Consider the following 24402-nt stretch of genomic DNA (forward strand, 5'->3'; position numbering starts at 1 on the left):
GGTTTTGCTGGTGAATCAGTGTTGTAGAAGATGACCATCCAAACTGAACATCCAAATGGGTCATATCTGATGACCATGAAAAGATGACAAACTGTATTTTACATCAGTTATTTACATGTATTGATAGGATTAGTGGAACAACAGATATTAAACAGTTTACATCAGTAGACGATTTTGATTGATGGTGAATGTTTGGGTCTTTATGGGCTAAATTTTTATTTTTTATTTTTTTGCCAAATACAATCTCAAATACATATAATTCATTTTACCATAATGTTATGAATGAACAAATTATCATGCAACATAACCTAGCATCATCTAGCGATTTGAGTTGTTTTCAATTGCAAGCACTCCATCCAATCATAACATTTTTTACTTGAGATGTCTATGGAAGCTAATTGTAACTGTCAGGTGGAAACCTTGTAAGTCCATTTATGGTCTTTTTCATTTTTTGGTCATAAAATTATTCTTTTGGTGAGTCTTCACATTGGCCTGATGGTTTTAGAAATATTTAACCAGTGAAAAGTGTTGAAAACGACTTGTGTCTCCATCTCTTAACTCCATTTATTTAGAATATACATTGTTTTTCCAGTTTCCTGAAAAATAACCATTTCGGACATAAGAGGTTTCCACCAGATAGCGACGAAATATTACAGCGAGTTGTGAACAGGGGTAAAGACACAGTTGAAACTCACTAACATTAAAAGTGTTGGGGGAAAGACCACTGTTGATGGAGTGTAGAGCCCTTCTCACATCCACATGTGCTGCTTTTTGATAACCTCAGTGACATCCAGAAAAATGAACCCCACTTCATCTCCTTCACCTCCCTGTCTGTTCTAGTTTTTCCATCTCTTCTTCCTCTCTTCTTCTTGTCTTTCCTGTCTTCTTCTCCATCCTGCATTTGTTACTTCCTTATCTTTTATCTTTTCTCCTCTTGACTTCTTCCCCCTCCTACTTCTTCTTCTTCTTCTTCTTCTTCCTTGCTTTCTGTTTCTTTCTCCTGCACCCCTCCTCTCCCCTCCTCATCCTCCTCCTCCACCTCCGCTCCGTTGCCGTGGGGATACAGCGGATCATGAATGACTGACAGCTTGCTAAGCCAATTGGAGTCACCCTCAGCCGCAGAGCCGAGCACTCATTGGCTGGTCTCTGGGGAGCTTGAATGTATCAATGTGTGTATTAGAGTGTGTGTGCTCATACTGTGTTTCTGTGTGTGTGTGTGTATAATTGAGTGATGGATGATCTCCTCTCCAACAGCAGAGGAGAGGAAGGATGGAAGAACGACAAACACAACCTATCATTCCTCTCTTCTTTTAATTCCCCTTCTCTCTCTCTCTCTTTCTCTCTCTCTCTCCTCTCACTCTATCTGTGTCTCTCGCCCTGCCTCTCTCTCTCTCTCTCTCTCTCTCTCTCTACATCTCTCTGCTGCCGTGGAGAGGAAAAGAGAGAAGACGTTTGTTCTTAGAGATACTCGAGGAAAACAGGAAAATAGCTGCTGTCGCTGCTGCTTCTTCTGCTGGATGTTAACATGCAGCGCTGCATGCCTTAAATAAAACACACACCAACACAGAAAAACACACACACATTCCACGCTGCTGCAGCCATGCCAGGAATACCTGCTGAATATCTGCTGCTGCATGGAACTTGATGGATACTGCTTTCACTGGTGAGTGTTTCATCGCCATGCGTGTGTATTAAAGTGCGTTTAGGGAGTGTGTGTGCGTGTATGTGTGTGTGTGTGTGTGTGTGTGTGTGTGTGTTAGGAGGACTGCGGTAGTCCTTGAGTGCTGTGGCGGCTCAGCCTGCGGTTCTGACAGCTGAGGGGAATAAGAAAACAGGGCTGGGGATTTTTGTCGCAGGTTTTGTGCAAGACTGCAGCTTCTCTCTGACAATCCTCATGTTGGTCTGTAGCTCGACTCCCTTTTCTTTTTTTTTCTTTTTTTTGCCACCATGAGAAATGAGATTGTGCTGGAGTTGAGTCTTGTTGGTGTCACTCCACAGGTTAATCCCCTGAAGTCAGAGAATGTGCAACAAGACAAGATGAAGCTGAGGTGTTTTTTTTTTTTTTTTTTGTGCAGGAGGGGGGGTTCCATTTCGTCTTTATCAGGCAGGTCAAAGTGACAAGAGGCAAGAATGACATGCGGGAAAGGTCTAATGCCAGACAATTGCATTAACAAGCTACATGCCACTCAGGGAAACTGAGCCACTGGGATGTTTCTGGAACCCTAACAAGGTGAAAGTATTGTGCTTCGTTAGTCGTACTCGGGTCTAGTTAGAGCCAGAGTGGACAGTCGACGTATGCTGGTTGTGCGATCTGGAAACATGAGTCAGGAAACAGTGTGGTGTTGCTTATATTCGAACAGATGCAGTCAGAGTTTAGATGTGCAGGTCGTAGGACTGGCTGCAGGGTGATCTGCTCTAACGGGAGGAAAGCTGTTCCCTCTGCTGCCTGTCTAATTTACCAGAACCTCTGTCTCCCTCCTCCCTCCCTCCATCCATCCCTCCCTTCCTCCCTTCCTCCCTCCTTTCCCTCATCTCGCTCCTGCTGTATTTAAGCCTTGCTCATAATTAACAGCAGCGCACTAAGGCGTTTTTAAGTGCACAGATTGAAATTCAGCACATTTCCACCCCGACTAAACGGGGGTCAAGTAAAATGGGTCGAAGCCTCCTGGCACCAAACAAACGCTCAGTTTTCTCACGTCAACATGCAGCAGCGTCAGACTTGCTGAGACAGAACGTCGGCTGTAGAGACTTTAAAGACGCAGCGCTCTCCAGAGCTCCACAAGTAATACGTCAATATTCATCCTTAATTTTCATCACTTGATTTCTCTGAGGGCTCGCAACACATTTGCTCTGATTAGACTGCGTAATCCAAACACACCAATATTTTTATTTAATTGACAAAAGTAGGAGGATAGCTCCAGTGTGGCTTAATTAAATCATGATTGGGCCTTTTCTCTAGATATTCACTCCCTTTAATAAATGAACACTAAAACATAGAGTTCATGAAGAGGACACGTTCTATTAGAATATCTCACCTCCAAGCAAATATTAGGATAAAGATGTACGACAAAAAGTTGACACTTTGTTTGCACTGTTTCAGCACAAGAAAATGTCTCTCTAAGCAGCACTGGTATAAAAGTTAAATTTAGCTTTAAAGACCTCTCTTTTATGGAAATGTTATAGTTTGATGGGAAAAACTAAACAACATCCCTCAGCTTTAACAATTTTTAATGAGATTATGAAAAGACGGTTCGTTTCTTTTTAGTGCTGATACCAAGTAAAATTCTGCCATAATGAAAAAATGAATAATTCCAGTTGCTTACTTCCATTTTTAAGGCATAAAAAAGAATAGATTACAGTTGTAAATCAAAGTAACTCACATATAACTTTCAGTCAAACAATAAAAAAAATTCTGTCCAGTATGTTTTATAGCAAGTGCTTTGATTTACTTTCACATATGACATGTTTTGTTCTTCAGGTTCACATCCATGGGTCTAAAATGTAGCTTTGAGCTCTTCTCAGTTCCTTATTTAAGACCTTTACTGGCTATGCATTTATATGAGCATCCCACTTTTTTTTTTTTCATACACACAAAAAAGAATCATCAGTGTTTAGATGGATGGTTGAAGGAGAATTTCTTGGAAAACAAATCCTTTTTGTGATAAATAGTGACAGAAACTCATTTGTCACATAAATCATGATTTATGCTTGGTTTAATCCCATTGTAGAGAACTCCAGAAGTGGACTAAATTAGATCAAACACCTAAATTGTGTCTGCTCCTGCACCACTGTGAAACTCTACATCATAAAGCTGAGATAAGACCCAGCTGGACATTGCATTTGTTGTTGGGAACATCAAATAATAAGTCAGATATCACAAACTATCAAAACAAGTATCAGCCAAACAACTGAAACACAAGGAGGTGGTGATGTAGTGGACGAACCATATCACAGTTTGTCTCCACAGTGAAAAAAAAAAGAGGTTTAACTGTGAGAAAACTCTTCGAAGAGCTAGCAGACATAACCGCCAATATCAGACTTCCATCAATAATTAACCTTGAATGCAACGATTCAATTTTTACATCTCCCTGTTTCCGATGCGTCTTCCAAATCGTATGAAAAATATAAACTGTAGTTGATTCCAGTCTTTGCCTGCAGCATTTATCAGATAAACCACTGCTACAAGATCCAACATTTAGACTCAATGGGACGCTTACATGAAATTCTATTGATCTATTTTTTTACCCAGTTATTTACGCCAACCCTTTAGAAAGCCATCACATTAAAAAATCAATATATAACTAGTAAGAACACACAACTTGCTTGTTGGAACGTTTGAAGCCGCAACATTTTATCTTTACGGTGAATTGATGTTTAGAAATTATCTACAGTTAATGAAGCAAAAATATACACAGAAATCCAACGCACTCCATCAATTAATTTTATCTACTAACAAGAACAAAGTGTATACAGGCTGATATACCTTCTTCCTCTGTGCTATACAGCCCCATTATTGTCCATAAAATATTAGAAGACATTAATGACCTACAAGTTGCACTGGTTGACATGTTCCTTGGTTCCACATACACCATTCTGATGCTACAAATACTCACTAGTGCCCCAACTGGGATTATACCACCGCTGAATTTCCTTTGTATGACATGATTCTGCAACTAACAATTTACTTCTTGTGCCAGTGGACGTAAAGGTGAGGAGGTCAGGGTCGGGGATGACATGGAAAGCAGCACGTGCCACAGATTCTACTTCAGAGGTTTAAACCATGACCTTTTCTTAGCCTCAGTATTTGCATTTCCTTCCTTTAACTATAGTTAATTGGCTATAACTACACCTCTGCCTCACCATAAACCATACAATAATTTCCATGCAGAGATTTTGCAGGAAGACAAAGAACTGAGAATAGTCAGATATGTTCTGTGTCATTAACCCTTTCATGCATACTGGTCACTACAGTGGACAGCTATTCTACAGCTGTTCTCTTGTATATTCATGGATTTTGTTGTTTTAGTTTCATATCAGCCAACACATTAGATGCTTACGCACCATCCCATACACTGCAGTTGATAACATTACTGTAACTTTGCTGTTCTTGATAAACCTGATCTGACATGTTCGAGTGTAAATCAATTCCTTGTTATTGTTATTAGATTTTAATTAACAACAAAAGTTTTTTTTTTTTTTTTTTTTGACATATTATGTCCATGAAGTGAGTAATGACTAGTATTAGTATATTTTTTTGGTCATTTTTTTGGTCATTTTTGACATTTGTAAATAAAACTATGTCTGGTCATTAAAAAAATGTGTTTTAATTCAATTCACACATAAAAAAGTTAAAAGCGTTGTGCAGTAATCCCGAAAAAAAAAATAGCCCAAAATTAAAAATATCCATAACTTTTTGTTTGTAGTGTATGTTAAAATGAGAGAAAACATCAAATTAGCAGCATTTAATGTTTTTATTCAATAGTTTTCACATAGTATATCAGTAAATACATGTTTCTTTGCTTCAAAAATTAAACACATGGTGTCCAGCTTGGTGGACATTTTTGCAACTCCATGAAAAATGGCTTCAAAAAAAAAAAAAAAAAAAAAAAAAAAAAATTAAACCCCATTGTGTTTTTTTAATGCCCAAAGAGGAATAAAGAAAAAAATCTTGGTTAATGTTCTCATAATTCATGCATGAAAGGGTTAAACATCTTACATATTGTCTACTGCAATGTTTGAGCAGCTGCTGCTTGGTTTTTTTTTTTCAGTCTTGGATCAACAAAAAGGTTTGACGAGAAGTTTTAGAAAAGAAAAGAATTAAAACATAATGAAATGGAGCCAATCCCAGTCAGATTTGCCAGTTTCTACTGCTGTCCACACAGTTTCAACACTACAATCTGCAGGCAAACAGCAAATCCCAAAACAAACACCATAGGTCACAAGAAAAAAAAAAAAAAAAAAAAAAGATTATCTTTACTTATGTAACTGATGTACAAAATGCGCATGCACCAATTAAAATATGGATTCTGTTATGAGTTATATACTCACAACATCTGTATTTTGGCAAGGTCAATAAGGCCATAGGTTGTACTTTCTGCATTTTCAAGAGATTTATTCAAAAACTTTAGGCACAGAGAGAAGCACTAGATAAAAGAAAATGAATTTGTGATGTATTGACTGAATATGAGAAATGGGAAATTTGGGAACAAAAATAAGTTTTGAAGATTCTTTTTAGAAGATATTCAGGGCTGAAGCTTCCCACTCAATTTAGGTCTGAACACTCAGAATCTGAGATGATAGGGAAATTAAATAGTAATTTCAGTCCTATATTCTTTATTTATAAAAAAAAGTGATATATTTATTTTATTTAATATATATATTTTTAAATATCTGCTTAGACATATAGCACCTGAGACTAGCCCCACCTATAAAAAACTGAAAAATGTAATAAATTACAACCCAATCTTACAGAAATGACATTATAACTCAAATGCAAAGCCAATTATAATAATACATACCTTCATCTGTTGGAATAAATTGTAATCTGTCATTGAAAGAGCTGCTACTTTTTCACTTTTCCTCAATAGGTAGGATGACAGATGTATAACTTCCAATACTCTGCAGAGTTAAATTTTGTGGGTCTTTAGGTTTGGGTCTTAAAGGGCAGTTTGGTTTAAAAACAAAAAATACATGGTGAGTTGTTTAAATCAGACTATTTCTGTATTAAATCATCCTCAAGTGTAATAACACTGTCATCACAACCAGGTGATGATGTACATGGAGCTTGTGGTTATTTTGGTTGAAAAACAGAATATGCTGTTGATGAACAATTAAAGTCTGTGTTCATGATCAAAAATGTTGCCACTTGGAAAACTCAGTATGTTAACTATTAATGTTTAACCCATAAAGACCTAGTGCTAATTTTGTGGCAGTTCCCAAATGAATTTTTGTCTATTTAACCTTTCTTAAGTGATTTATCCCCATTTATTGTAATATTATCCTCTGTATTTTGCCTTTTTCAGTGTAAATTATGCACTCTTCCCCTATATTTAATTCACTGATCATGCAGATGTTCATGAAAATTCAGAGTAAATTCAAAGGTTATTATATCAAAACGGAGAAAACTGAAGAAAAAGTGACTTCATTAACTGAAAATGAACCCAGTATCTCCATCCACTGTCATTTATCATATTATTTTATTATATTATCCACTGTATTTTGCATTTTTCACTGTAAATCATATATTTTCCCATATTGAATTTCCTATACTTAATGCACACGTCCATGAAAACTCAGTAAATTCAAAGGTTCTTATATAAAACCAAGAAAACTGAAGACTTTTTCAGCATAGATATCAATAACTGAAAGTGAGACCAAGCGGTTCCATCCACTGTCACTGATCCAACTCCATGGGTTTTACTGGTGATTCAATGTTGTAGAAGATGACGCCGTTTCCACGTTCACTACGGAACTTATGAAACGTCCAAATGGGTCAAGATGACGAACTGCATTTACACCAATTATTTACATGTATCGATAGGATTAGTGGATCAACAGGTATTAAATATTTTGGATCAGTAGATTCTTTTGATCAACTCAGGATGTTTGGGCCTTTATGGGTTAATTCCTGTGGGCAGCATGTTACTTTATTTTGTTACTTCATTTACAATTTCGTCAAATAATTTCTGAGATACGTGGCTGCAAATGAAACAAAATATAAAATACACAAACACCATCTTGCAGCTGTTTCCTTTACACTGAACACACTGTAGATTTACACGTGTGCCCTCAAAAACCAACAAACAGAGGTCACGGTGTTAACCTGTGTGTGTGTTTACAGTGTGCGTTTACAGTGTGTGTCCTGTATGCATTTTGTATGTGATGGTAATTAACACTAGACAGGCTGCTGATTAAAAGGAGCGGTGTGACTCATGGGAGTGGAGGCTAAGTGCGAATTCAGATGCTGGCGATGCTAACGAGAAGCGTGTGTGGTAGAAGCCCAGGAAGGGAGGGGAGCGAACCAGCGTAGGGGAGTCACATGGGACTGGTTTAATTGTAAATCAATGGCGGATGAAGGGAGGAGAGAGGGGGAGGGATTTAATGTAGAAATGTTGATCTTATCTCGATGTTTTGGCACTATTGTCCTTTTAGTTTCATGCCAATAACACCCAGTGAAATCAATTAAAACTGGAGAGAGGAAACAGAGATCCGGAGGGTACACGCTGTTCTTCTCATGCCTCAGCTTTTCTGCTGCAAAATCCAGCTGATGATAACATTCAAAATTGATGCAGTGATATAATGTATGCTGTGTTGATTCTACTGAGTAAATCCAATGTCTCACATTCATTTAAGCTTTAAAAAAACTTCAGTTTATTTGCAGTATTTTGATTTGTTGAGGAGTTGGAGCGGCTATTTCAGACTGTACTTCCTAGAGCAGGGCTGTCAAACTTATTTTAGTTCAGGGGTCACATCCTCCCAGTGTGATTTGAAGTGGGCCGGACCAGTAAAATAATAACATAATCAAATACAGTTGTCCCTCACTATAACGCAGTTCACCTTTCGCGGCCTCACTGTTTCGCAGATTTTTCTTAGTGCAATTTTGCATGCTTTTTTTTTTACAGTGTATGAATGCGTATTGTGTTCTGTGTCCTGATTGGCTAAGGGACTGTAGACCATTGTCAATCAATCTCCTCCGTGCCGTGTCTCCTGTACAGTACAGAATGCATTCGACTTGCCAAATTTACATAAATGTTCGATTGCTAGCAGTGCGACTCAGAGGTGCTGTATGTTTGCAAGTTTTCTCCCCGACAAAACCCACAATGTCGACCAAACGTTCTGCACCGACAAAGGCACCTGCGGTTGCACCTAAAAGGCAGAAGACGGTGCTATGCAAAAACATATATAATAATTGTAAAAAATAAAGCTGACTACTTCGCGGATTTCACCTATTGCGGGTTATTTTTAGAACGTAACCCCCACGATAAACGAGGGACCACTGTATAAATAATGTCAACTCCAAACTTTTCTCTTGGATTTAGAGTAACAACTAAAGTAAAATTATATTAAACATTTACATCTACAAACAATCCTTAAAAAATGTGAATAACATGAACAACTATGAAAAAACTGAAATTTATTAAGAAAAGTAAGTGAAATCTTAACAATATTCCACCTCACACATGTACACAGTGGATCTACAAATACACATTAAAATTACACTTCTCTTAATATATTTCAGATTGTTTGCATTTTTTGTGAAAACACAGTGTGTAAATGTAAACATTTTCATGTAATTTTGCTTTTTTAGACTAAAACAAAAAGAAGAATTTGGAGTTGTCAGTATTTATAGCCATTATGATAGTATTCTAATGGTCCGACCCACTTGTGCTCTAATTGTGCTAAATGTGGAACCTGAACTAATGTGATTGTTAATATCTTCAGTGTAATTTTTGCATTTCACAAATTCATCCCACGGGCTGGACTGGACCCTTCAGCAGGCTGGTTTTGGCCCGCAGGCAAGACAATATTCATGAGCGACAGATTTAACTCTATAGCTTGGACTGACAAGAGACTTTCTTATTGGAAGAAAATATGAGCAACTGAATAAAAAAAATAAAAGTACAAGGCTATGGGAATTGTGAGTGTAGAGGTCACCTATGACTGCCAAGATGCTTTTCAGACAGAAACATACAGCTTAAAACTATTTACATGCACTGCCAAAAACTGCTGAAAGTTTTTAAGGGTGTAGTTTTTATGAGTGCGATGCTGCAGTGTAAATCAATTCACCTTTAAAAGTTTCACACCACAGTCTGGCTTCCCCTCTGTGAGAATCCATAAACCAGATGAAAAAACCAGAAACAAAGCTGTGTCCTTACATGAACATATTTTGTGATTTCATAATTCAGAAAAACTCTCTACTTCTACCCTCTGTGCAAAAACAGCCCATTCTGGAGGTCATTTGTGCAGGTTTATGGGGTTTATGGTGCAGCTTTTCTAGCTGATGCAAACTGCTGTCCCACAAAAAAAAAAAAAAAAAAAAAAAAAAAGATTTTTTTTTTTTACTAAACTGCTTACATCTCCAAATAAAACTCCAAATAATACTTCATATATGTATGGTATATAAGATATATTAATAGTGATCATTTAACATGTTGTTACTACTAATACCTACATCTTTCTTGTGGATGTATGAGTGTTTCAGTAGTGACAATTTTAGATAATTTTGAACCAATGTAAAAATATTAGGACAAGATTAGCTAGCACTGTTCTGAACAGTTCCATGCGTATAAAAAGTTACTTAAAAAGTACTATTTATACTATTATATTTTCCGATGCAGATTTCCTGACCAAAAATGTTGAAGTATAGCTAAAATGTATTTCAGGTTATGGATTTAAACCTACGCTGTTTCAATAATACAATGAAAATTTGAGGCAACATTTCCCAAAACAAACTTCATCCTCTGTAAATAAAATATAAAATAAAGCTGAAATTTAGAAATTTTGATTTATGTTTTATTATTAATTAGAAGTTTCCGTTTTTTTCTTCCTTTTTTTCTTTCCTTCCTCTTTTCTCACTTTATCAATGCTGTTTTCTTTTCTTTTTTTTCTGAATGTGCATTTGTTATGTTGATATCAAAAATAAAACATAATGTACCAATCAGGGGATCTCCAATCTGTACTAGGATAAGGCTTCACAATAAAAATATCTGAAACACAATAATTAGAAGTTTCAATAGATAATATATGGGCATCTAAGACATATTTAATTGCCTATAAGTACTTTTGTAGTGACTTCCAGATTTTTCCAAAAAGTGATTTATTGCTATTTATTATAATGTTGTTCTCTATTTAATTTACTGATCATGTAGATGTTCATGAAAAGTCAAAGGTCATTATATCAAAACAGAGAAAACTACAAAATATGTCATAACTGAACATAAAACTAACATCTACATCCACTGTCAACAGTCAAACTACATGGATTTTACAGCTGAATCAGTGTTGTAGAAGATGACGGTGTTTCCATGTTCACTACGGAGCCTCTGAACGTCCAAATGGGTCAAATCTGCTGACAATCAAGAGCTGCACTTTACCTGCTTGATTTTACTGTATTGATAGGATTAACATTTAGAAAACATTTCAGATCAATAGATGCTTTGGGTCACCGGCAGCTGATTACCTCTTTATTGATTAAGCATTTTATCGGTAATCATTATCTGTAGGTGGTGTGAGACTCAGTTTCTCTTTTATCTGAAACTAAAACCACGTGCTTATTGGTGCAACCATGACAACACAAGTTGCCGAGCCTTATGATGTACTTACTATATCCAGTCATGATGTTGATATGTCTGCCTAAATGTAACTGAACATTTACCATAGTTTAACCCTTTCATGCATAATGGTCACTACAGTGGACAGCTATTCTCCAGCTGTTCTCTTGTATATTCTTAGGTTTTGTTGTTTTAGTTGCATATCAGCCAACACAGTGGACACTTAAGTATCATCCCATCCACTGCAATTCATACTGCTACTGTAATTTTGCTGTTCTTGAAAAACTTGATCTGCACTAACATGCTTTAAATCAGTTGCTAATTGTTATTAGACTGTAATTAACAGGTTTTTTAATCTTTTTTTTTTTTTTTTTTTGCATATTATCACCATGAAATTAGTAATAACTAATGTTAGAGTATGATAAAATGTGAGAAAACATTAGATTAGCTGCATGAAAAATGTTTTTGTTTCATAGGTTTTCTTCTTCCCACTCCTTTTCAAGTGTAGATGAATGATTTTGGAATTTTGAATTTGCATGTATTCTGTAAATGCTCGAAATAAACAAAAAATGAACGAATGAATAGTTTTCACACAGTATATGACTTTCTGATTATGGGTTTTAAATACATGTTTCTTTGCTTCAAAAATCAAATGCATGGTGTCCAGCAGAGCGGATGTTTTTCTAACTAAATGAAAAACAGGTTCATTAAAAAAAAAAAAATTCAATCGCATTGTTTTTTTCATGCCTAAAGACGAATAAAAACACTCAGGAAAAGAATCATGACTCAGGTTCTCATAATTCATGCATGAAAGGGTTAACACGACCATAAACTAAATTGATTTTTTTTTTTTTTTGCAATGTACTTTTTTCTGTAGGATTCTGTGAAAAGGCTTTACTGTAGGGAAAAAAAAAACAAAACACTTCTGTAACCAGCAGCTTCTGAGACTTATTGTCTTTTCAGAAATTCCATTAGTTTCTATGGCATTTGTGAGACAGTTAGAACAAGCCTACAACAAATGTTTGCACCGTGCAATGGGCGATTCAAACACCAAGTGAATGTACTGAGTTAGCCCATTTCAACTGTGATATGAGATGGAAATGCAAAAAGGTTTCACTGGAAATGGATTGTATTGTGCTCCTCTGCTTTCTGCGAATAATAAGAGGGAAAAATATATTCAATGAGGGAAAGTTAACACAGCAGTTAGTGGAGTTTCTAATGGACTTCGATCACAGCTGGTCATTTCAAGCTAAAACAATTTAAAGTCTGACACTTTTCACCCAGAAGAGACAAAAAAGTCTTACAGAAAGATGAGGAAGAAAAACAAAGACATCCCAAAACCAACAGCACAGATGGAAGATATAGCACCCCACCTGTTAATGTGTTTACAGTATGTGCTGCTTTTGTTTAGGAACCAGGCCAGATTGCATCCTGTCCCCTGATGAAGATGTAAACCTAATTATTCAGTTTCATCATCAGTTCATTAAGAGATGATCCGCTTATTAATTGCATCTGAATCTGAGTCCAATTCATGTGTCTTCTGCAAACATTCAGCCTTTTTTTTTTTTTGTTCTTTTATACTTAAAAAAAAATCCAATACAGGAGATATGGGAGACATCTTTTTCCTGCTGGTCAAATAGTAGCAATATATGGTAAATGTTGCATAATGTGTGATATCTCAAGCACTTCAGGTAACAATATGAGAAGTCTGTTGTGAGGATAATCTCATTTCCATGTGTGTCCGTACAGAGAGAAGTAACTAGTCTGGACGTGCAGACTCGGTGCAGATTTGGATATTTAGTTTAGCTTCAGACACACTCTGTATGAATCAGGCAGATAAAACGGACAGATTTTAACATCAAAATCTTGCGTGGTGCAGCTTTGATAGCGCTTAAGACATAGATTGGATTAAAGTTGAGATTTGCTGCATGTGATGTCCTTGAGAGGTAAAAGCACACAGGCGCATTTTTACAATTTTTTTTTTTTTATTCTTCCCGTGATGAATTCTAAAGGAGAAATGTAGTTTTTGTTGCCCAAAGGGAGGGTAGAGGTTAAAGATGAAGGGTCACACCAGCAGATCTAGAGCTGCTTGGTGTTCATTTTGTTGCTCAAGGGCACTTCAAGGGGGTAGAGAGGTTGAAGGACAGCTGGATTTCCAGCTGAGTCTAACAAAATTCAGCAGTTAATAAACATTAGAGGGGATCTGATGGTCATTACAGTGTCTGTCGGCAGGGAGGAGCATTATTAAGGAGGAATCTAAAGAGGGAGAGGTCAGACATATCAGAGAGTTAATCACAGAAAAAACACAAAAGAGCAGTGTTGGATGCTTTTACAGCAAAGTATAATCAATAAGGCGTCTGTCTCCTTTACTTTTTTTTTTTTGTTTTTTTTTTACATTTATCTTCATCTGTACACTGCTCATCAAAAAAATACATTTATGATGACTGTACAGCACAGGTGTCAAACATGCGACCCGGGGGCCAAATCCGGCCCGCCAAAGGGTCCAGTCTGGCCCTTGGGATGAGAAATGGAAAAATGTCACTGAAGATATTAACAATCATTTTAGGTCAATTCAATCTAAAGTGGATCAGACCAGTAAAATATAATCATAATAACCCAGAAATAATGAAAACTGTAAATTTTTCTCATTGTTTCAGTGTAAAAAAAAAAAGTAAAATTGCACAAAAATGTTGACATTTACAGACTAGACTTTTATAAAAAAAAAAAAAGTGAATAACCTGAAATCTCTCAAGAGAAGTATGTGGAATTTTAATAATATTCTGCTAGTTATTTGATGTTTTGTGCATTTTTTGATCCACTGTGATCTCCAAGTTGTGATTCACATGTATAAATGATAAACTAAGGCGTAATATTTTTAACATTGCACTTATTTTACTAAAGAATTTTCAGATTGTTCATATTTGTTTATGTTATGTTCAAGTACAATTCATAGATGTAAACATTTTCATTATGGAATTTCACTTTTTTCACTCAAAAGTTATTATCTTACTATTTATATTATTTTACTGGTCCGGCCCACTTTATATCATATTAGGCTGAATGTGGCTCCTGAACTAAAATGAGTTTGACACCCCTGACGTACAGTATAAATGTATCCACATCTCTGTTAATGTAAAAAATGTCACATCAAGTTCAAGTTTGACTGAAACACATGTTCCTTCTGTCCTATGATCACATTATGCAGTGCATTTCCAGATTAAGGTTCATACTAATGCAGTTATTTTAAGTAGATATTATTTGCTTACATTAAAAAAAAAAAAAAATCTACACACTAGCTTGGGTTAATAAAATAAAACCGTATACATCAGAACACCAAAAGAAAATCTACAAATGAACAAATGAGCACAGGTTAGTGGATGATACAGTTAATACGTCAAACACCAGAGAAGGACACTCTGGTCATTGACTTTTTTGATAGTAAATGGAAACAATAGTAGCTAATTATTTATTCATTTGACATGAGTTTCTTCACCTCTACTTCTGACATAAAGCAGAAAGTGACTCGTACGTGGAAAATGAGGTGGAGCTGCTGCTTAGTAACACATTGCAACACATGAACTGAGGATCCATACCACTGTTTTCCAGTCTGTCCATTTTACATGCTGACAGATAGGAATGTAAACTTCAGAAAGTGTTTGAAAAATACCTCTGACGGACTTGAAATGCTGTTTGAGAGATCAAAATGTAAAGAAAATATTTTCAAAATATCAATTTTAGTGTGGAGAAGACCTTGAAAAAGTTATTAAAAAAAAACACAAAACTGGGACATTTTCATTTAAAACACTGACCCGTTAAACTTCTCCAAATCCACCGTATAAATATGTGTATTTAAAAATTAGAAAAAAGTAGCATTTGCACGGTCACATAGTAAAAATGGCAGGTTGTGTGGAGCCGAGTGTATTAGCGAGTGCTGAATAAAACATGGTGGAGTGGGAGCACTTTATGAAACGTCTGCCACATTAGGATGGCAGCACCCTAAAAGCTCCAGCCCTCTGACTTTCTCTCTCTCCGCTGTATGAGAAATACATAAATATTTCACATTTGGGTCGCTTTAATCCATTCGTAGAATGCCAATACTCAGCACTTAAAAAAGTACCCAGGCCAGCAGTCCTACCGGGTTAAACAGAGCTGCTCCCTGGTCGTATAATGCATTACTAAATACTTTTATCAACAACAGGAGGTTCTTTCTCCCTCTGTACTGGAGCGTGTCTTTAAGTGCTGCATTGGCAGAGTGAGAGCAGGAAAAGCTAATACTAAAGCCAGACTGAGCCGAGCTGACCGTTCCAATCACTCCTTTGTCAGCTAATACTATGAATTCATTGAATGGATGACCTACGACCTCTGAGGTCTTGGTTTTTCAGAAAAAAATTGCTTTGTGTGGAGCTGTGGATGCGAAGGGAAGGGGAGGTTTAATGTTTCAGATATCTGGAAGGTGAAGCTGGTCATAATTTTTTAAAATTATCTTTGATATTTTGCAGAAAATTGGCCAGTTTGGAGAAAATAAGACAGAATAAATGTGGAAAAACAACCTGAATCAGACCTGACAATATAGCAGTAAAGTGTAGTGATAAAAAAGAATAATAAAATCTGCAACTAAATAAATGATCAATTAACTGTTCTTGTCATTATTCAGGCAAAAATGTCCAAAAGTTGCAATTTGCTACATCCCAAATCGAAGATCTGATAGTTTTATAACTTAAAATAAATATGCCATGGTTCTCTGTTCAGATAAATATAACATTTTATTGATTCACTGTGATACAGTACAAAATGTATTGGCTTGTTGACTTTAAACAAGTGGAGCATTCATTTATAATCTTAAAAACTCTTATTCACTAAGTAGATCTTATTTTTGGGAATCAATGATGGACAATACCACCTACTGTAAATTCTAATGGTTATCTTTATCTTACAAAACTGTTTGCATTAAATCCAATCCATTTTTATTCATAAAGCACAAATTTAAACAAACACAAAGGTTTCCAAAGTGCTATACAGTAAAATAAATGCAATAAAAACATAATAAAAAGATAAAATACTACAATAAAAATACAATGAAACATAATAAATAAATAAATAAACAGACCAGACCCCAGATAAAATATCTGTGCACATAAAATCAGCATCCTTCGTGGTGTGAAAAGCCTAAGAGAAGAGGTGGGTTTTAAGAGGACTTTTCAAATTAGACAGTGAGGAGGCCTGTCTAATGTACAGCAGCAGTTCATTCCACAGTTTTGGAGCTGCGACAGAAAACACTCGGTCCCCTCTGAGCTTCAGCCTCGTTTTTGGAACCCTCAGGAGCAGCTGGTCAGCTGACCTGACAGATCGGCTGGGTGTGTAAGGGTGCAGAAGTTCAGAGAAGTACGTTAGGGCAAGACCATTTAGACATCAAAGTCATTAAAGTGAGATAGAAACTGTGTTGATGTAAATCTAAATGTCCATTTAGTGCAATACACTTATTTTAACGAACTTAAGATTTGACCATTTGCTTCAAGGTTAAATCCACCATATGGCTCCAGCCTCACTGGGGGATCTTTGTTGCATGTCTTATTTCCAAATGTGTTCACTGTCAACCATCAAATAATGACACCATGAATATGTATGAATGAAAATAAAGATAGAGTTGTACTATTCATCCTAACATGAACTGCCAACCGTGAAATGTGTGTGGTTCACATCCCAGCCGAGCCCAGTTAGACAAATATATATCAGAGCACCAACAACGCTTTAATAATAGCTTTGTCCTTTGTGAACTCTCTGGCTCCTTATTCCCTCAAAGGTCAGCACTGTCAGGATAGTTTGCTATGAGCTTGTTCAACAAAGTTAAAGTCCCCATGAATGCTCAGTGTGGATTTACTACACCATTCTAAACAAATCCACTGATTCTGATGACCGCATTGAAATTTCAGTGCAATATTTCTCTATAATGAGCGTTAATGTGACTGAAGCCTTAGGGTTTGAGTCACTGTGTGTTGAGTGAATGTAGCTGGCTTCCCTGCAGGTATAAGCATATTTTTATACAAATAATATTTGACACTAGTGTTTGTGCTTGTCTTTTGCATTAAGCAGATGTATGCAAACACTTTTAGATGCTGTTAACTGAAAACATAGTGGGTTTTGTCATGCTTCAGTCAACAATAATAACTATAAATCTGGAGTTAACTGTGCACGGGAGCTTTTAAAGCTGTACTTTGTTTAATCTGGTCTGAATTAGTGGATGGTCAACTGGTAAACTTGTGATATCTCCTTGATTTGGCTTGTTTTCACATTCACAATTAATATCAGTCATCTTAAATCTATTATTCAAAGCCAATTTTTGTATTTTCACTCTGTGCAGATCAGCTCAGCGTTTTATATTTTAAATATAAGGCATTTCTGAGAAAAAAGCCCCTTCATAAAGAATGAAACTTAAAATGTGTGCAGACATTCTTAAAAAGACTATAACCACTTTCATATTCTAACTTTAGTTTAACATTAATACACTGTCATTAGCTGAAAATCTTGTGCAGATATCAGCATTATATTCTCTCTGTTACGGGATGATTCTTTGTTTAGTTTTAAAGATGATAAATCTTTTTGTTGTGTACAACTGGCTGGTATTTAAATGAGAGATATTCCAATGCTATTTGTTTTGGCTTTCCCTCTTTTAAAGCTACCCTTATTATGCAAAAATTACAATAAATCTGCAGTTTAAGGTGCTTAGTGCAGAATGATAAAGGTTAAAATGATCAACAGTGAAACTAGTGATGCCTTTCAACTGCTGTCTGCAGGACATATCGGTTCTCCTACTCTTCCCCTCCACCAATTATATAGCATTTATCACCACAGTCTGCAAGAAGAGGCTGTTATCATAAAAGTTGGATAAAAATTGGTATGTAATTTGCATAAAAATGGATTTTGAGTATAGGAAAAAGAGCTTCAAACCTGAAAAAGTGCAGAGAAGCAGCACGATTTAACATTCTTCCTCATTCAATCTTATCTAAAACATATAACGGTAACTTTATATTCGCTGCATCGTTAAAGTCAGGAAGCACTCAGATCTCCATTTTATGTAACTGTGTGTGCATGAAGGGGAAATGAGGGAAGTCACTGCAGGCCTTTAGTGTTAAGTAATAACAGGGAAATGAGAGTGTGAGCATCACGGATGTAAACAGGAGAAATTAAATTAGCGTACGGCGGTGTCTCCAGAGACTACACACTCCCACCGAAAGAGAAAACATCCACTATTAAACATGCCATTTAACATTCAAACCATACTCGCCTCATTAGCATATAAGTTGTTTTTGTTGCTACCTAAATACTGTACGTAAATGTGTTGTTTCCATCTCTGTGGAGAAGCATTTACATAATGCTGTAACGTTAGATACAGTACAACAGCTCCCTCTTTACGCTGTCAGTGATGGAGAGGGATGTCTGCGGGGATTTTATTGAGCTGCTTAAGAATAAAACAAAGACAACCAAGGAAGGATTACAAACAGAAGCGAGCCATGTAACCCACAAATGTGAAAACTACTCAATATCACCTAATTATATATTGACTAAATGAGGACTTCTGTTCTGTAACAAGAGATTAATTTGTTCTCATGTTTATGTCACAGCAGCTTAAATGTATCGCATGGTATTTTCAGACAATTGGAAATGAGAGGGAGTGGAAGTGAAATTATTCCGATGCAGTGGTAAAAGACATGATTACTAGGGTAAAACCTACTTTACACGGACTGCACTGAAAATGCTGAAAAAGTTGTATGAGCGCTGTATGTGTCAGATATGGACCCTTTGACAATATCATCATAGAAAATATAGAAGTGAATTTTTATCAAATGGCTCCTTTATGCTACTGTTGTGACAAATGACCTTGTGACTGGAGCGAGATGGACAGAAAACTCTGGTTAATCAGCATAATAGTATATCAGATACTTTTAAGCATTTGTGTCCTTGAGAACAAGTCAAGGTACTTACATTATTCTGATTCATAAAAGGAACAAAAAAAATCCAATAAATACTGAAGTTACATGTATTGGCACCAAAACCCAGGAGTTAGGTCTTCAAAATTAATACGTCCACCATGGAGGTTATGTTTTCAGTTGTGTTTATTGGCTATCTCACCAATTTTAATGGGAGAAGAGGAGGGCGTAGACTTGTATATAGATTTTCTGTATTGCATCTCAGTTTTCTGTATAAATTATTTGTTCAAATTTCCGTACAAATAGCACCTGCTTTAGAAGAGGGCTCAGGCCTCTGTGGCTCTACCTTGGATTTCTTTTTCTTGCATTTTCCCCCAAGATTGTCTTGGTCAAAGGTGCTGTATATTGTCCAGCTTGTCAAGTAAATTGAATCTTCATAAAGGGACACATCCTTGGATTTCTTTTTTTTCCCCACTTTTTCCAGCACTGTGGGATAAGAGTGTTTGATTGAATGACAGAACTCTGGGGCTTTGGCCTTCCTTTACCATGTGAGCACATTTGCTGATAATATTTTCATAAGACATATTATATTATAATTTTAGTTTTTTTCTATAAAGATAATATGACTTTATTTAATAAGCAGCAAGACTAATTGTTCCACTACTGGCTGATATTTTTAACTTGGTTTCTTATTACCTTTGAAAGTGATAAAAACTAATAAAAATTACGCTAAACCTAAGCATTGTCAAATAGACTAAGCAAACATGCATTAAGAGCAGTTTAAATGATAATGAACTAAACTAATGGAAACAGTTATAATTAACAGTTATAATTAAATAAAACTCACAAAAATGGATGAATTAGCTTAAAACAACTTTAAGAAACAAATGCATTTAAGTACATGTCCAGGTACATGGTTTCTTCTCACCTTAAGGTAAAAGGGATAGATGTGAGAATAAAGTGAGAGTTTGTTCTCTCAAACCAGTAAACAGAGATCGCCATAAACAAGCTAATATATGCATGAAGTGTCATAGCTCGTCCTCATCAGCAGCCGGCTGCTGCAGCCTACACCGACAGCTTCATCTACTGTCGTACACTCAGCTGTGGCTTCTGCACTCAAGGTCACAAATTAATCAAAACATCAATATGTGCAGTCGACATAGGCAAAACCTGCTGTAGACCTGTCACCTGTACCAACAACATTGATTCAGTGTCTCATGAATAATGCAAAAAGCTGAAGAGGAGGCACAGCACGAGAGCTGCAGCAAGACAGATATTTTTGGGAGGGGGTGAGGGTGGGGGTGGGGTTCTACAGCACCTCAAGGTTGAGTGTATCAGCTGTAGTGAAGTGTCTGCTTGTTGTTTTGTGTGGGTGATTTGATAAGTGTGCACAGGTGGATTGTTCACAGAGAATAGAGGTTCAGGGAGGTGACACTCTTATAATTACAGTGGGTGGGAAACATCAGGGACTCGTAATCTGTTGTTCTTGAACATATATTTTGAGCTTCAACTCTTACTTTTACTTCACTAGTTTGTAAAAGCAATGAAAAACAGCCCATCTGTCAGTCTCCTCTCACCCTTCAACTTTTTAAAGACGCTCAAACATGTTGCTTTTGGATTCCTACCTGCAAAGTGATACACATAAGGTCAAGTTAATCATAACTTACGACTGTCAAGGTGCAAAAAAAGCAATAAAATCAAATGAGGCAGAAAAGGCTTGATAAGTCTCAATAGTCCCAAATGTCAACATGCCGTCATATCTCAACAGCACTGTGTTATATTGGCCTTTTTTCTTTCCTGTTCCCACAGATGGAAACTGACACCGGTGACAGCGACGGAGGATAATAATGATGGAACGTAGAGTGATTCGTCCCCAGATGGAGCCACAGCATTCCTCAACCGCCCCTCTGCTGCACAGCATCTCTCCCTAAAGGATACATCGACCTTGACATATCACAACGTGTATGACAACCTGGCACGGACCAAACTGAAAGGTTGCCTTGCTTGCCAAGAGTTGGAAGACAACAGGGCCAAAGCTTCGGGGACCGGGCATCAGCAGAAATCCACTCTGTCTTGCTGCAGTAACAAATGAGCTTTTATTTGTGAAGTTAACAGTGCTAACAGCTGACTCCATAAGGGCCAATTACTGGCTCAAGGGAATCCGGGGCCAAGATGAAGGAGACAGCAGTTGTGGCTTGTTTGCTGGCTGAGCTTTCTCTGGCTGCTTTTGTCTTGGCCTCTGAGGGGGCTGCTCATTGCCCTGCATTGTGTCGATGTGAGATACGACCCTGGTTCTCGCCCAGCTCTGTTTACACCGAGGCTGCCACGGTGGACTGTAATGACTTAGGCCTCTCAGCGCTACCGGAGAGACTCCCCCTAGAAACACAGGTACTGCTATTACAGACAAACAACATCGTTAATGTGGTGAAAACTTTGGATTACTTGGCCAATGTTACGGAAATCAACTTGTCTCAGAATAACATTTCCTCTCTGAGCGATGTTTGTCTGGGGTCGCTCCCTCAGCTGCTGTCACTCCACATGGAGGAGAACTGGATTCAGGAGCTTTCTGACAGCTGCCTACCCTCTCTGCCCAACCTCCAGGAGTTCTACATCAACCACAACCTGATTTTTTCCATTAGCTCCGGAGCCTTCCAAGGCCTTGGCAGGCTGCTCAGGCTGCATCTCAATTCCAATCGACTGACAAGCATCAACAGTCAGTGGTTCCAGACTCTCCCCAACCTGGAGATATTGATGCTGGGAGAAAACCCCCTTCTTGAGTTGACAGACATGAATTTTAAACCCCTTACTAACCTCCGTAGCCTCGTGCTTGCCAGGATAAATTTGACTGACATCCCTGACAATGCTCTGGTTGGTCTGGAGAACCTAGAGAGCATCTCATTTTTTGATAACCTACTCAACCGAGTCCCCCGAGCTGCACTTATAAGAGTCCGGAACCTTAAGTTTCTAGATTTAAACAAGAACCCCATTGAGAGGATCCAGAGAGGTGACTTCATGGACATGATGCACCTCAAGGAGCTCGGCATCAACAGTATGCCTGAGCTTGTATCCATTGACAGTTTTGCTCTTAACAACCTGCCTGAGCTGACAAAAATTGAGGCTACTAATAATCCCAAGCTGTCCTACATCCATCCCAGGGCCTTTCACAAACTACCCAGGCTAGAGACCCTGATGTTGAACAGCAATGCTCTGAGTGCACTCCACCGTAGCACCGTGGAGTCCCTGCCAAACCTGCGGGAGGTCAGCCTGCATAGCAACCCCATCCGCTGTGATTGTGTCATCCGCTGGGTAAATATGAACAGGACTGCCGTTCGCTTCATGGAGCCTGACTCATTATTCTGTGTGGAGCCTCCCGAATACCAGGGCCAACATGTTCGTCAGGTGCACTTCAGGGAAATGACAGAGATCTGCCTTCCGCTGATATCACCAGGGAGCCTCCCAGATCAAGTTGAGGTTGGTAAAGGGAGCTCAGTGTCGTTGCACTGCAGGGCTTTTGGGGAACCAGAGCCTGAGATCTACTGGGTCACACCACTGGGTGATAGGATCCTTCCTGGGAGTGTTTCTGATAAGTACTACATGCACCCTGAGGGAACCTTTGACATTTATGATGCCACAGAAATAGAAGCTGGCTCTTACACTTGCATTGCCCACAACCTTGTCGGAGCAGACCTCAAATCTGTGATGGTTTCAGTGGACGGTTTCATTGCTCAACCTTCAAATCAACCATTACATGTATATATCACATCTGTCCAGTCTCATTCTGTCATGGTCTCCTGGGAGAGCACCGGGGGTTTGGTGTCGCAAATAAATTGGTCAGTTTTAGCTGACAGTGGCCACCCCTCTATGCCATATATGGCCAGACTTCCTGCTGATATCAAAGAGTACCGCATCAAGCAGCTGAAGCCGTCCACTCACTATGAGGTGTGTGTCGAGGTCACTGCTGTGCAGGCTGAATACAGCAGGGACTGCATCAATGTGACTACAAAGGAGGTACCAGTCCCAAGGGATAAATCAGAGAACTGGGACAGTCTGGTGATGGCTACCTGTGCTGCATTTTTTGTTGTGGTTGCTGTGGCTTGCTCTGTCATGTATACAACTCTGTACAGCCAAGTGTTTTACAGGAAACTGACAGCGGACCCAGCTAAAACACTGCTTATTCCCAGCACCCATTCCTCTTCTTCTTCTTCTTTCCTGGAATTTGGTGTGTCTGGGGTCAAGGTGAGGGCAACTGTAATAGACTTACAGGACAACTCCATGTAAGAAATGTCCTTGTCTGTAAAACCACTTTGGGATTACGGCGAGATGAAGAGTGATGGACACTGGACAATTTAATTTATGTGCCCTCTTTTCATTACTTTCAATGGGACATTTTGCACTGGAACTCAGAAGGATGATATAAGAGAAAATTCATACACATTTACATAACCGGCTAAAAGCAGAGACTATTTTGTATCTTAAACCTGTGTCAATATAACAAGCTTAATCAGGCAGATATCTTGACTATAATCTACATGGCTAATGGTCATTCATGCAGTGCAACCAGAATAAAGCACAGCACATGAACAATTCTGTCTTAAATACCTTGTTGGGACGGCTTTGATGTCTGCAAAAAGCATTTTCTTTGCTCTGTTACATTAAGTGGTGAAAAAGCCAGGATAGTTTATAATGGCAGAAAAAAAACTTGTTAGTTTAGTGTACAATAAAACCAACTATAATGTAAACAGTTTTATGAACAAATACATTTTTCATTAAACCTGTGTGGTGTCTTATAACTATACTCTTTTCTTGGTACATTTTATTTTTTTCTCCAACAAATGTCTTTAAAAGTGTATTTTACAGGCACAAAAACCCACCAGTGGCAAACACAAAATGGAAAATACAAATTCACATGGATGACACTACAAATCTTTGTATTTCGTTGGAACTGTACAGCAGCAGGAGTGTGAGATCTGCTGTAGACAAATACGGCTACTGGAGCTACCCTTCAATATAGGTGCTGTAGCACTGCTAGGAAAATGCAAAGTAATCTCAAACAGCATGAAAAGTGTGAAACATAATTTGTTTTTAGGGGGGTGTATACTTTGGGTTATGCACCTTAATGAGAGTGTTTGTGTGTGTAAGTGCAGGGACATTGGCAAAACCATTGACGTTGAATTGCATTATATTCTCTTTCATTAAAAATCCAATAT

The 24402-nt window shown here is 37.6% G+C and overlaps 2 protein-coding genes across 2 annotated transcripts in view; one reads left to right on the plus strand and one right to left on the minus strand.

Annotated features, from left to right (window-relative positions):
- The window catches only part of immp2l (inner mitochondrial membrane peptidase subunit 2), a 312405-nt gene that overhangs the window by 47166 nt on the left and 240837 nt on the right, over positions 1 to 24402 (minus strand). The window lies entirely within an intron of this gene.
- Positions 1245 to 23985, plus strand: LOC115420924 (leucine-rich repeat neuronal protein 3-like). The gene is made up of 2 exons (XM_030136552.1): positions 1245 to 1663; positions 21005 to 23985. Exon 2 carries the CDS (start codon positions 21368 to 21370, stop codon positions 23471 to 23473), a length of 2106 nt encoding a protein of 701 aa, XP_029992412.1. The 5' UTR covers positions 1245 to 1663; positions 21005 to 21367; the 3' UTR covers positions 23474 to 23985.

The sequence above is a fragment of the Sphaeramia orbicularis genome, chromosome 6 (genome assembly GCF_902148855.1).
Source record: "Sphaeramia orbicularis chromosome 6, fSphaOr1.1, whole genome shotgun sequence".
Classification (NCBI taxonomy): domain Eukaryota; kingdom Metazoa; phylum Chordata; class Actinopteri; order Kurtiformes; family Apogonidae; genus Sphaeramia; species Sphaeramia orbicularis.